Consider the following 13,781-nt stretch of genomic DNA (forward strand, 5'->3'; position numbering starts at 1 on the left):
GAATGGACTCCACGACAGTGGGTGTGGTTTGGGCTTTGCTTCTGTGAAGATTGACAGCCTTGGAGACCCTGTGTGGGCAGTTCCACTCTGTCCTCTAGGGGCGCTGTGGGTCGGAATGGACTAGACAGCAGCAGGTTGTTTAATGAGTTGGACCTAGCTTCTAGCCTAACAGCTTGCCCCTAATCCCTACTAGACTTCCTTCAGTGAATGGAGGCCACTGAGTTTAGGGTCACTGGGTCGGAATCGACTGCAGCAGTGGGTTCGAGTTCGGGTTTGGGCCCTGGAGTGAGCTGGCTGTCATGCCTATGGTGTTTTTCGGTCGGGCTCCTTGTTCTGTTGCTCTGTGTCAGAGGAGGCTTTTACATGTTCTGGTCCCACCCGAGGCCCAGGTGTTCTGTCTTGGGGTGTCATCCTGCAGAGTGGAGGGAAGGACTTGCCAGGTGGAGCTGGTGAGCTCAAGGCGGTGGGAGGAGGCTTCGTGCTGGGTGTGTGGCTGGGCCCGGGAGGCCTGTGTTTGCTGCTGAAGCCACTGAGAGGCTGAAGCCCCTCCTCCCTGAGAGTGTAGGCATCCAGCCAACCCCCTGTGCCTCAGTGGGGGACAAGGACCCGCTCGAGAGCTGAGCTCTCCTCTGGAGACTGGGCTGAGGCCAGTGTGGTTGCCCCAGAAGCACTGAGATGGGGGGCAGCTAGAGCATGTGTGGAGCAGAGAGCAGAGTGGGAGGCTGGTCGGGGTCCCGTGGCCTTGGGGGTGATAGGTCAGGAGGGGCCAGTCCCACCCTGACTGGTCTCTCCCTGTGGCTCTTGTTGGCAGATGAGGCCGAGGCTGGGTGGGGAGGCCATGCTGGGTGGTAGGGAGCCCAGTGACAGCAGGGCTCAGGAGCGGCTCTTGCCTTCAGCCCTCACCCTCCGGGACCACCCCTTTCTCAGCCGCCCTTCCCCTCCTCTTCCTCACCTGCTGGTGCCGGGCTTCTCTAGAACCCGCAGGATGCTGGTCTCTGCAGCTCTGACCAGGCTGCCACCGGGTCTTACCTGGTTCAGCCTCTGCACGTGGCTTGGGTTATCTGTCCCTGACACGGTCTCACCGCAGCCATCTTGTCCCCATCCTTTGTCCTGGTTCTGCATTCCTGGACTGTGGGCACCAAGGAGACAGGGCCTCAGCTTCTGGGTGGGGCTGTGCGGAGAGAGAGGCCCGGGGCAGTGGGAACAGAGGCCCTGCGGGGGTTGAATGTGCTTGCCCTTGGCCATTGTCGTTTCCAGAAGGAGCAGGTGGACTGGTGCTGCGCTGGGGCGGGAGGCCCGTGTGATCACCGCCTCGTCCAAGTCTGCTGAGTCCTGGGCTGTGTAGCCGTGGTCAGCGCTTGCACGGGCGGATCCAGGCTTCAGTGCCCCGTCTCATACCTGTGTGCTGTTGCCGTCTGAGTCTTGATGGACAACTGGGATGCGGGGGGAGCACAGGGAGGTCGGCCGGGAAGACCACAGAGGCACCACATCTGTGTTGGGCTGCCGCACTGCAGACTTGAGTGTGGCTTGTGCTCTGCTGCTGTGTCCTGGGTGCTTGGTTCAGGAGCAAGGGGCTGCCCCGAGGGCCTTCTCTGAGGCACGGCTCCTGGTGCCTGAGTCTCACCCACTGCCTGGCTCCCCTCTGCTCTGGGCTCCAGGGTTCGAGAATAGCTGTGGAGCAGGTGTGGCTCTCAGGAGACTCGGTAGTCCTACTGTTTGGCGGCCCTGAGCCAGTGTTGGTTGGTGGACAGGGACATGCTTTCGAGAGAGCACAGGGGATGTGATAGAAATGGCGGAGGGCAGTCCAGTGGGAAGGGTAGCCGGGTTCCCGGGGGCAGGGCTGTCTGTGGACACGTGTGTTTTTTGTGTGTATGTGTATGTGTGTGGTTATGTGAATGTATGTTTGTGTGTCTGAGTGCATAGGGGGTGTTTTCATACGTGAATGTGTATATATGTGTGATATGGCCATGTGTGTATGTGTGGTGGGAGTGTGTATGGATGTGTGGTTGTATACATGTGTTGTGTTATGTGTGTCTGTCTTGTGTGACCGTGTGAGTATATATGGTGTGTATGTGTGTTTCAGAGTTTGTGCATATGAGCGCAGGTGTGCATGTGGTGTGACAATGTGGTTATGTGCATGAGTCTGTATTTGTATGTTTATGTGTGTAATCTGTAGGTCTTGTGTATGTGAAATATGTACGTATATATGTGATATGTGCATGTGTGAGTGCATGTGGTGTGACTGGTTGTGTGGCTGTATATTTTGAGTGTGTGCATATAGTGTATGTATGAATGTATGGTTGTGTTTATGTGTGTGTTTGAGTGTGCATGTGTCTGAGTGTGCATGTGGATTTGCATGCGGGGTGTGTGAGCGTGATTATATGCACATGTGCATGTCTGAGTGTGTGTGTTGATAACATGTGTGAGTGTGCATGTGGTGTGAGTGTGTGAATGTGTATGCAAGTATGGAGGTGTGTGTGACCTACACACACAGCCGTCAGTAGGCATGGGCCAGGTCATAATGGAAAATGTGGTTCTTGGTATGGATCATGGTTGGAAACACTTGCATGACACACCTTTCATGTGCCACATGCAGCCTGGGATTGGAAGGCCTCGCCTGGATCATCCCTGGAAGCGTGTGGAGCGTGGTGTCCAGCAGAGCTCGACAAATCCTTGGCACTACAGAGTTCTCTGCAGGCCCGTGCCCCACAGTTGCATAGCAATGGCCCATGAGCGCTACCGTGTGCCGCCCGGCTCAGCCCCGACAACAGATTCCCACACATTCTATGAAACACCACCATCTGTGGACTCTTTAGATAGTACTAGGTCAGGCCCATGGGCGTTTTCTTTTCAATAAGTGACTTTTTAAAATTAAAGGTGATTTAAACATTAGAAACTCTCCAACACTGTCTGCCTTAGACAAGGAAACAGTTAACTGAGACGTAATTGTAAGAAATGTATCTGACAGACTGTGCTTTTGTAACCTTTCAGAAAACGTTTGTGAAAAGGTCCTAAAGATCATATGAAGGGCCTGATGTCAGACTTCCCTCTCCATTATTTGAAACACAAAAAAGGTTTCACCCAGTGGCAATCCTGTGAAGACCAGGTGACCCCAGAGCAGGCAGAGTGGGAGCACTGGGAGGTGTAGGGCCATGCTTGTGAGCCTGGACACAGGGTGCCGTGTGTTGGCCCAGCGCTCAGCTTGGCGGTCTGAGATGTACAAGATGCCGTGCGTGCATTAGCCCGGCGGCCGGCTTGGCAGTCCGGGATGTACAGGGTGCCACGTGTGTCTTAGCCCGGCGGCCAGCTTGGCAGTCCGGGATGTACAGGGTGCCACGTGTGTCTTAGCCCGGCGGCCGGCTTGGCAGTCCGGGATGTACAGGGTGCCACGTGTGTCTTAGCCTGGTGGTCGGCTTGGTGGTCCGGAACGTACAGGGTGCTGTGCGTGTGTTAGCCCGGCGGTCAGCTTGGCGGTCTGGGACATACTGGGGGGTGCCATGCATGTGTTAGCATGGGGGTCGTCGGCTTGATGGTCTTGGACATATAGGTTGCCATGTGTATGTTAGCCCAGTGGTCATAGGAGAGGAGGCGCAGGCTTCTCATAGTGGCCTCCTTGTCTTTTGTACCATTACAGCGAAATGTTTGTCCCTGCCTGAAGAGTAAATTACATGACATGTTAGCTTGGGCCATGGATCACATGTAACAGGACAGACATTTTTTTCAAGTGCAAACTGGAAGTGAACACAGTCCTGCCCACCCAACTTTGAGTCTTGACCTTGTTAAGTGGAAAATGTGCCAGGATCCTACCAGGGACACTCGGGCTAATTCCACCTCTTTTGTTCTTTTGCCAGTCATGACAGAACCATGCAAGATATTGTTTACAAATTGGTACCTGGCCTCCAAGAAGGTAAGTCTCGGGGTGTCTTCTTTGTCCCCTCAGTTCACAGCATGGCCTCAGCCAGCTCATCTTTCCATGGGTGCCTCAGTTCTCGCACCAGCTCCCCTTTCCTTGTGGAGAGCAGGGTTCCCCGCTGTCTGAAAGTAGAGCTTTCCTATGAGACCTCTCATCAGCTGAAATGGCATAAAGCAAAAAAACAATTACCATTAATTTATGTGGGAAAACACTTTGAGCATTCTCAGACCCCAGAAATAACCTGTCAAATCATTTGAGGTGCAAACGGTGTGGAGGCGGCAGCATCTGACCTCCTGGAACTTCACGGGAGGAGACAGGGCCACCAGCAGCAGCGCTGGCCGGCAGCCGATTGCCGTGAGCTCAGACGCCCCGCCACCTCTGACCCTTTCACCAGTGCCGACCCCAGCCGTCCCTCCCACAGCGCTCGCTCTACTTCTCTGCTGGGTTCAGTGATTCATTGCAAAGGCCACGCACGACTCACAGACGGTCCTCGTGACCATGGGGTTTATTAGGGAAGTAACAGGCTACAGTTCAGGTTCAGGAGCACTCAGGATACAGTTCTTCGGTCAGGACAACTCCCCCCTCAGCTGTGCCTGCAGGCACCCCTCTCTCGGGGTCTCAGCCCCTCAGTCTGGCCTCTGCCGTGGTGGGACAGGTGTTTCAAAGCCCCTTTAGCTCTGCTGATGGGTGTCCCCCACTCCCCTGGCTGGCCTCCTGCCCAGATGCACTCGGCTCTCTCACTCCACGGCCGGCAAGCCCACTGCCCTGTCTCGTGCTGGTCTCTTGGTCCTGCTGCCGCCAGCTTTCTGCTTTGTCTCAGCATGGGGACCTCGAGTCCAAGGACACACTCCGCTCCCAGCACTTCTCTGTCTTGATGGCACTGAGAAGGTTTTCTCTTTTCCGCCCCTGAGAAGGGCCCATTTTAAGCCTAGAGGGATGGTGAAACTGACGAGTTCTCACATCAGGGTTCTATATGCCTCATTTCCATGGTCCCCCCAACAAGGGTGCCATGTACCTTATTGTCATCACTACCAAGCTGTCCAGTCCCCTTGAACCACAAGCACCATATGTTTACATAGCTCCACCCAGTCATCTGGTGGGAGTCACAGTGCCACGCCAAATGAGCACAACCGCTAACGTGCCACTGACGGACAGTGTGCACGAACACAGCGCAGCCTCGGCGGCTCGCTGCCAAGACGCTGAGTGCAGTAGTTCCCAGGGAAGGCGCTTGGTGGTGCCACTTGCTGCCCAGGCGCCGCCTCTTCACCAGCTCGCTACAGAGCAGACGCTGCACACTGGTTTCGCTTCTCTCCTCTTTCCGTCAAAGTGAAAATCTTTGGCTTTCTTCAGTTAGTGGAAACAGCTAACATAGGTCTTTGGTAAAAGCAAAGTGGCATAGAACGAGCTTTCAAAAGTGGGGGCTGCCTGTATCACCAGCTTGTCTCTCCATGCTGTCAACTGGGAGTCCCCAAGTGGCACAGACAGTTAGGCACTCAACCACAGGCTGAAAGGTTGGCGGTTCAGATCCACCCAGGGACACCTCGGAAGACAGGCCAGGCTATCTGCTTCCGAAGGGTCACAGCCTTGAAAGCCGTGTGGTGTCTCTCTGCTCTGTGCGCTGGGCACCACGGGCTGGGAGCCACACAACAGCAGTTAACAGTGACAAGTCTTAGCTCCTTTGGGCATGGTTTGCTGGTTTCTCCCCTGGTCTTTGTAGGTGTATAGATTTCTCTTCCTTCTCCCAGCAGTTTTCGGTTGCATATTGTTGCATGCCAGTCCTGGTTTGGGCGTCAGGTGTGGTGGTCAGTGGAGGCCTCCCCTGTCTAGCAGGGCTACGTGGGCCCCTGGAGGCCTGGGATGGACTGAGAGGGTGTCTCTGGGTTGCGCTCACACCCAGAGGCCCTGCTTCCTTCCACCTCAGCCACACCCTTGACCAGTTCCGTCCTGGCAGCACAGCAGACATGTTGCCAGAGGGAGTGCCAGAATGTTCTCAGACAGCCTACATGCATAAACACCAGAGCTCACTTAGGATGAGAAAGAAATATCACTTAGTGCAAGTACCCTGAGAGCCAAACTAAAACCAACCTACTGCCAGCAAGTCGATTCTGACCCTGCAGGACAGAGAACTGCCCCACAGGGTCTCCAAAGTTGTCATCTTTACAGAACCAAAGCCCAAACCACACTCACTGCTGTGGAGTAGATCCCGACTCACAGCACCCCTAGAGGACAGAGTGGAACTGCCCCACAGGGTTTCCAAGGTTGGCTGTCATCTTTACAGGGGCAAAGCCCAAACCAAACCCATTGCCATAGAGTTGATTCTGACCCACAGCGCCCCTAGAGGACAGAGTGGAACTGCCCACAGGGTCTCCAAGGCTTGATCTTTGTAGAAGCACATTGCCATAGCTTTCTCCCATAGATCAGCTGATGGGCTTGAACTGCTGATCATTTGGTGAGCAGCCAAGGGCTTAACCACTGTGGCACCAAGGCTCCTTACCTAGAAAACAAAAATATACTATTTAGTACTTGTTTTTAAGCATTCCCCAGTGCCTAGGGAAGTAACAGGCAGTTACTCTTCATTGTATGCGGACGGTGATGTGGAGGAGGACAAGTGAGGGAGAACAGGCCTTAAGCCTTGGAGCTCAGATTTAGGGTCCGGCTGGAGGCTGGTGCAGCCATCCCTGCTGATAAAATTTAGATGTATTTTCTTTCAGAGATAAGCTGTGGGAGGAACCATTCAAGTTGGGTTTTCTCATTGTATTATTTCAGAATAGGATGATAATTTAAAGTCCAGCTTAAAACGTTAGTGTGGAACTGGCCTGTGGTACCTGACTTAGGGAATCGGACTGTTCATTATTTTGGTTTTGCTGCTCACAAAATTCATTGGTCCATGAGGAGGTCAGATCCCTGAGGAAGAATACACCGACGGAGACTAGCAGTCTCTGAGATCTGAGAGGCTGAGTCCAGCCCAGACTTTCAGTCCTGGGAGCAGGCCAAGAACACATCAAAATGAAATGCTAAGACTTTCTAATCTGTTCATAACAGAATGCTTTGAACATATCAAGGTAGACAGGATCCTGTATATAGTCCCCACGGATTCGTGACCCATCTCACTGGTCACCAGCCCTCTGTCACTCTTGCTACTTCTGCCGCTTCCTCCCCTGCCCATTTCACGTTATTTCATCTGTAAGTATTCCATATGTATGTGGTGAAGATGAGGGCTCTTTAAAAAACAAAAAACATAACCACAGTACTTTGTAACACTAAAAAAAAAAAGCAACAGCAACTCCTTAGTATCGAATCTCCATTCAGTGTTGGAATTTCCCATGGTCTCAAAAATGCCATGATTTGGTTTGGTTTTAGTTCAGGACCCAAAGAAGACCCACACATGGGATCATGTGTGTGTCTCTGTTGGAGACCAAGAGAGAAGTTAGCAAAGGACAAGAGAAGGCAAGGCCTCTCTCACGGTTCAATGCTTACTTGGTGTGTTAGACTGGGTTCTCTAGAGAAACAAAACCAGTAAAGCTTATATATATGTATATACAGAGAAATTTATCTTAGGAAAATGGCTCACACACTTACAGAAGCTGGCAAGTCCAAAGTTCCTGGACCAAATGTCAAGCTGGAGGCTTTTCCACGTCAAGCTGGAGGCTTTTCCCGACTCTTGCAGCCACAGGGGCTGAGGAGCTCAAGGCTGGCAGGCAGTACACCAGCTGTTAACTCCAACGAATGACGAATCCAAGATCTCCAGGCTGAATGGTGGACTGTTCACTCACGGACAGTTGTAGGCAGCACAACAGGATGCAGATCCACAGAAGAGAGTCTCATTTTCCCAGGATGCCCACAGATATATTAGAAGCAGGCCACACCCCTAGGGAAACTCCCTTTCAACAGACTGCCTGCTCAAACATAATCATCTGATCCTATCATGGGAATAACCACATCACAGCACTCAAACCACACAGAATTGTGGTCCAGCCAAGTTGATACACAGCTCCAACTATGACACTTGGCAATACATTAAGTATCAAAAGTAGATGTTATTCCAGTAGTACATGTTTTTATCTTGTTGGGACATTTCATACTTTGGGTCACAGAGCTCTAGTAAACATTTATTGTTTTACACTTGTTATTCCTGAGGAGGTTTTTATGATTGTTTCAGTGACCATCTGTTGTCCTCGTGGAGGAGTAAAACTTTGTAGAGAATAAGCTGATTGTATGGATTCCAAGAATGATGATGTAATCATGTGTAAACATATAAATAAAGTAGAACAAAGCATCAGGGGTCGCTCTCGCAGAAGATGCAGGACGTCTGCCTGGCCCCCCGTTCCTTTTAAAAAACCATTAATCCTTCCATGTCACTTTGTTTCGTGACCTGTGCGGTTTTGCCAGGCACGGCGTGTCTCCTAAGTTTCTCTGTCTCCCATGTCCTGGTGTGTCTGTCCCGTAGAGGCCCCAAGGCTGGATTGAGTCACGTCACCCCTACGGTGCCCTCCGCGTTTCCTGTAAACTGCTAACACTGGCAGGTGGATCTGGAGGTGTGGTTCCATTTAGGCAAGCCCAGAGCACAGTCAAGGTGTACTCCTCCATCTGGAGGCAGACACCGTGTGATTGTCCTTGACAGTCAGTGAAATAGTGCTGTGCCAGTCCCGTCACTCCTCATGGTGGGACACGTCCATGCAGACAGACTTCACGGTTTGGCTTCCCTGAGGTTCCATTTGTGTAGGAAAGGCAGAACAAATGCCTGAGTCTCCCCTTTATTGGTTTCAAGGTAATATGTTGGTTGATGAACACTCTCCAGACATGATCAGTAGGTAGATGTAACCCCACAGCCTAGTGTCTGCTGCCTCTGGTAATGCAGTATTGTGCAGTATTGTGTCGTAGCGTTTCTCTCTGTTGTCTGTATCTTTTGTGCACCTCTCTGTGTCCTCCTTTTCCATATTGTTATTGTATGGCTCACACGCTTTTGTTATATTGCCTTTCCCTTCACCCAGATCAACACATGACGTAACTAGTTAGAAATTTTCCCTCCCCTAGTTGCCCTTCAGGTCTGGAATTGAACCCACTCCTGTGGCTTCCAGCCAAACAAAACACAGGCATATGAGCTGAGCATTTACACTAGGTAGATGCACTCCTTGGAGAGAACAGTCATGGGAGAGCAAAAGGGCTGTGTGTGCACAGGGAGACAGCTCAGGGAACAGGAGTGCATGGAGGAATGGACACAGGGAAGAGGGAACTATGGGGAGGAAGTAGGAAGGGAGCTGTTGCATTGTGGGAGATTGCATTCAATGTCATGAGTTGCTGTATGGGAAGAGAATTTACTCTGTAAAGTTTCACCCAAATTACGATAAAAATTAAAAAAATAAAAAAATGTCCCTCCTCTTCCCTCCCATCCCTGGTAGCGAACAAGGTGAATGTCCTTCCTCCACTGACACCTTTCTTTATGGAGCGTTTGCTTGTGAAGTTGCAAAGGTCCTGCTCACATCTTGGAATAACGGGTCCTTTACTCCCAACACCAGGAGTTTGTCACAATGACTTCACCCTCACAACAGTCAATGTGGTAACTATTAACTGCACGTGATAGCTGAAGAAGTGGAGTGCCCAAGAGATGCCCACTGTGTAATACCGGCATTAAATAAGGAACTCTGGCAGTGTAGTGGTTAAAGCATTTGACTGCTAACCAGAAGGTCAGTGGTTTGAACCCATCAGCTGCTCCAGAGAAGAAAGATAAGGCAGTCTGCTTCCATAAAGAGTGACGGCCTTGGAAACCCATGGGGTTCACTCTGAGTCAGGATCGACTCGATGGCAATGGCAATGAGTTGGTCTTTTTGGCTCAACACTGTCATTGCAGTATCTTCTGTCTGGGCAAACGTTTCCTTTATTCTCAGGCTTCGAACCGTTGGTTGCTCTTCAGAGAGATTGCCGTAGGTGTGAAGCCCAGCGGTATGCCTTGTCTCCGTGGAGGCGTGCCTCATCTTGGTGGGCACCCACGTGTTCTTGGGTTTTCCTTGCTGTGCCAGCAGTGTGTAAACCGACTCTCAGACCTGACACCTTCTCCCTCATCCCCCATGGTCTAGACCATGTTGTAGCCATGAAAGTGTGATGATGAGATTGAATATGTGGCCACGTACTCCTCGGTAGTAGTCTGTTGACTGGCCGTTTGCTCTTTGCGAGCCACTTGCATACTTTGGTTTTCCCTCCTGTGCCCACTGCACGCTGAAGACTTCAGCTCACGCAGCAGCTGGAGGGCAGGTGGCAGCTTCCGTTCCCCTGGAGTTTCTGCAATCTCTCCTGTGCCCACTGCACACTCGAGACTTCAGCTCACACAGCAGCCGGAGGGCAGGTGGTAGCTTCCGTTCCCCTCTGAGTTTCTGCATTTTACTGTCTCAACAGAATGGTTTCTGGCTGACTTGGTTCTGTTTTCTTATAAATGAAACTTTGTTGGTGGAAGAGTTGCCTTAGTTTCTGGTTTCTTTTATTTTCATAATTTTAAAACTGTCTTGCCAGAGGCATCCTTTTCATCTATAAAATGTATCCAGTCGCCCAGTTTTCCAGTATTTCAATATCACCTGCACTGTTTCGCACACCTGGTACACACCCCACTGTGCATCTTGCCGTTGACTTAGTGCGGCTTAGAGATGGCCATCACTGCTCTGTGCTCTGCTCCATCTTGCTGACAGCTGCCTCCTATTTTATTCTGTTTAAAAGGTGGATGGATGCATAAGTTGTTTCTCATCTTTTGCTTTTTTTAAAAAAAAAAAAGTCCAATGAGTATCTGTTTACAGACCTTTGTGAATTTGGGTAAAGATACCTATTGGTTCGTTCTGGAAGTAGAGGTTGGGCCAAATGGCGTCTGCAGTTTTATTTCTTTTTCTTGTCTTAGTGTACTGGCTACAGCACAGATTGGCAAGTTACAGACCACAGGCCACATCTGGCCTGTCTTGATACAGCTCATGAGCTAAAAATGATTTTCATATTTTTAAGTGTTTGAAAAATTTAAAAAAAAAATACTATTTTGTGACACGTGGCAGTGATATGAAACTGAAGTGCATCTGTTGGTGACCTCAGCGACCTCACATACAGCGACCAGGTTGAGGAGTGTGACCGACACTGTGGGTCGCTCTCACTGCTCTGGCCCGCTGCCCAGCCCCACACGATTGTAACTCCACTGCTCCAGAGCTGTTCCCAGGGTTAGATGGGGAATTGCTCTGGTGTCCGCAGCGCACACCCCCGAGATAGCTGGAGCTGTGTGTCAACTGGGCTGGACCACACTTCTGAGTGGTTTAAGCAGTTGTGATGGCGGTTATCCCCATGATGGGATCAGATGATTATGTTTTGAGCAGCCACTCTGTTGAAAGGGAGTTTTCCTAGGGGTGTGGCCTGCTTCTAATATATCTGTGGGCATCCTGGGAAAATGAGACTCTCTTCTGTGGATCTGCATCCTGTTGTGCTGCCTACAACTGTCTGTGAGTGAACAGTCCACCATTTGGCCTGGAGATCTTGGATTCATCATTTATTGGAGTCAGCGGCCAGTATACTACCAGCCAACCTTGAGCTCATCAGCCCCTGCAGCTGTGTGAGTCAGGAAAAGCCTCCAGTTTTCGTTTGATCCAAGAACTTGGGACTTGCCGGCTTCTAGAAGTGTGTGAGCCATTCCTCTAAGATAAATTTATCTCTCCGTATATGTACATACATACATATATATATATATATATGTATAAGTGGCTCACAGAATGCTGTGTTTGTCATGCAGACACCGTAAAACCAAACACTGGGTGGTTCCTTGTGGATCCCACCCGTCCTCACCCACATACATCCAGTACAACCATGCTTCATAGTTCTTTGTGGATCCCACCCGTCCTCACCCACGTGCGTCCAGTACAACTGTGCTTCATAGTTCTTTGTAGATCCCGTCCATCCTCACCCATGTGCGTCCAGTACAACCGTGCTTCATAGTTCTTTGTGGATCCCGTCCATCCTCACCCATGTGCGTCCAGTACAGGTGTGCTCCATAGGAGTTTCTCTGGCTATGGTCTTTTGGAAGGAGGTTGCCAGACCTTTCTTCTGAAGTGCCTCCCTCCAGGCAGCTTTTCCTTTAGCAGCCAAGTGCTCGACCATCTATGCCACCAACAGCTACGCTAACCCTGTAGCTGTGCCAAAGATGCAGTGCACACTGACATCACTAGACTAAACCTTCATCACAGTATTCCCAACTCAGAAAGAAAAAAAACAAACTCACTGCCGTCGAGTCAGATCCAACTCATAGCGACCCCTACTTGGGTTTCCGAGGTGGTATCACTATGAAAGTAGGTTGTTTGCCCAGTCTTCCTTCTGAGGAGCAGCCAGTGAGTTTGAAACACTGGCCGTCTGGTTAGCAGTCAAATGCCTTAGGCACCATGTTACCAGAGCTCCCCAACTCAGAGGAGAGCAATATTTATAAAACAAAGAAAATGTCAAACAGAATGTGGTGTTTTCAGTCTCCTCAAATGCATGTAAAGCTCGACAGTGCATAAGGAAGATCAAAGAATTGGTGCCCTTGAATTGCGGTATCGGCGAAGAATATTGACTATACCATGGACTGCCAGAAGAATGAACAAATCTCTCTTGGAAGAAGTACAGCCAGAATGCTCCTTAGAAGCAAGGATTGTGAGACTTTATCTTACGTACTTTGGACATGTGATCAGCAGGGACCAGTCCCTGGAGAACAGCATCATGCTTGTTAAACTAGAGGGTCAGCGAAAAAGAGGAAGACCTTCGACAAGGTGGACAGACAGTGGCTGCAGCGATGGCCCCAACAGCCGTGATTGTGAGGCTGGTGCAGGACCAGTGTTTCGTTCTGTTATGTGTAGGGTCGCCATGAGCCAGAGCCGACTCGATGGCGCCCAGCAACGACAGCGACATCGTCTCATCACAGCAGCATTTCCTCCCAAAGGGAAAATGAGGCTGCAGCTGAAACAACCCAGACCCACTGCCGTTGAGTCAATTCCCACTCCCAGCGACCCCCATTGGGTTTCCGAGGCGGTGAATCTTCACAGAAGTAGGTTGCCCCATCTTCCTTCCGCTCAGTGGCTGGTGGCTTTGAGCCACCACCCTCCTGGTTAGCAGTCAGAGGCCTTAGGCACTGTGCTACCAGAGCTCCTTTGTCCAAATCAGGAAAGCTGTTTATCAAGGGTGAATCGGTTAAGTTCTGTTTGACTGAAGCAACCACAGAAGTACGTTGGGAGGAAATAAGCGCATTTAGGCTCGACATTAGCCTTTGGGTGAGAGCGGTCACTTGAAGAGTTGAGGATGCGGGAGACAACATCAGTAGTCAGACAAGGTGGACCATCTCCAGTGGGCTTCTCTGGGGTCTTGATGGATAACTGCTATCGGTCCTGCTCACTGGGTGCTTATCTGAGCCATCATGCCACATATGAACTGAGTAATTGGACTCTATGGATGGCTACAGAGAACACCTCAGCCATGAAGTTTTTAAAGATTGAGAAAACGTTAACCTCGGTATGGTTTGAAATGGAACCTACTACATTGCAGCCAATGGTGTTTAAAAACACACGTGGATCAGACAGAGGTTTAGTCGACAGGTTTGCAACACTTGTGGAAAAGGTGTTTAAAGCTTCGCTGGTATTGAAGGTGCAGTCTTGGTCATCGGTAGGGACTCTGCAGGAGATACTTGACTCTGTCGTGTTACTCATCAGTGGTGTCAGCGGTAGCCGTCACTCATCCTCATGTACTTAGCCATCCTCAGTTCTGTGGATTTTTGCCAGAATGAGAAGCTGAGCCCACTGTCTTGCCTGTCACCCAGAACTGCAGTGGCTTAGCAGTGGTGAAGCTTTATTGTGATGTTTTCACCTAAACCACTCTTGTTGAACAC

General features: G+C 50.6%; 1 protein-coding gene across 1 annotated transcript in view; it reads left to right on the plus strand.

Annotated features, from left to right (window-relative positions):
- The window catches only part of PCGF3 (polycomb group ring finger 3), a 44,968-nt gene that overhangs the window by 4,850 nt on the left and 26,337 nt on the right, over positions 1 to 13,781 (plus strand). The window contains exon 3 of the mRNA XM_007955763.2: positions 3,852 to 3,907. Within this exon, the coding sequence (XP_007953954.1) occupies positions 3,852 to 3,907 (56 nt within the window). The remainder of the gene's footprint in view (positions 1 to 3,851; positions 3,908 to 13,781) is intronic.

Source organism: Orycteropus afer, unplaced genomic scaffold, assembly GCF_000298275.1.
Source record: "Orycteropus afer afer isolate SDZICR_OR568_19922 unplaced genomic scaffold, OryAfe1.0 scaffold00539, whole genome shotgun sequence".
Taxonomy (NCBI): Eukaryota; Metazoa; Chordata; class Mammalia; order Tubulidentata; family Orycteropodidae; genus Orycteropus; species Orycteropus afer.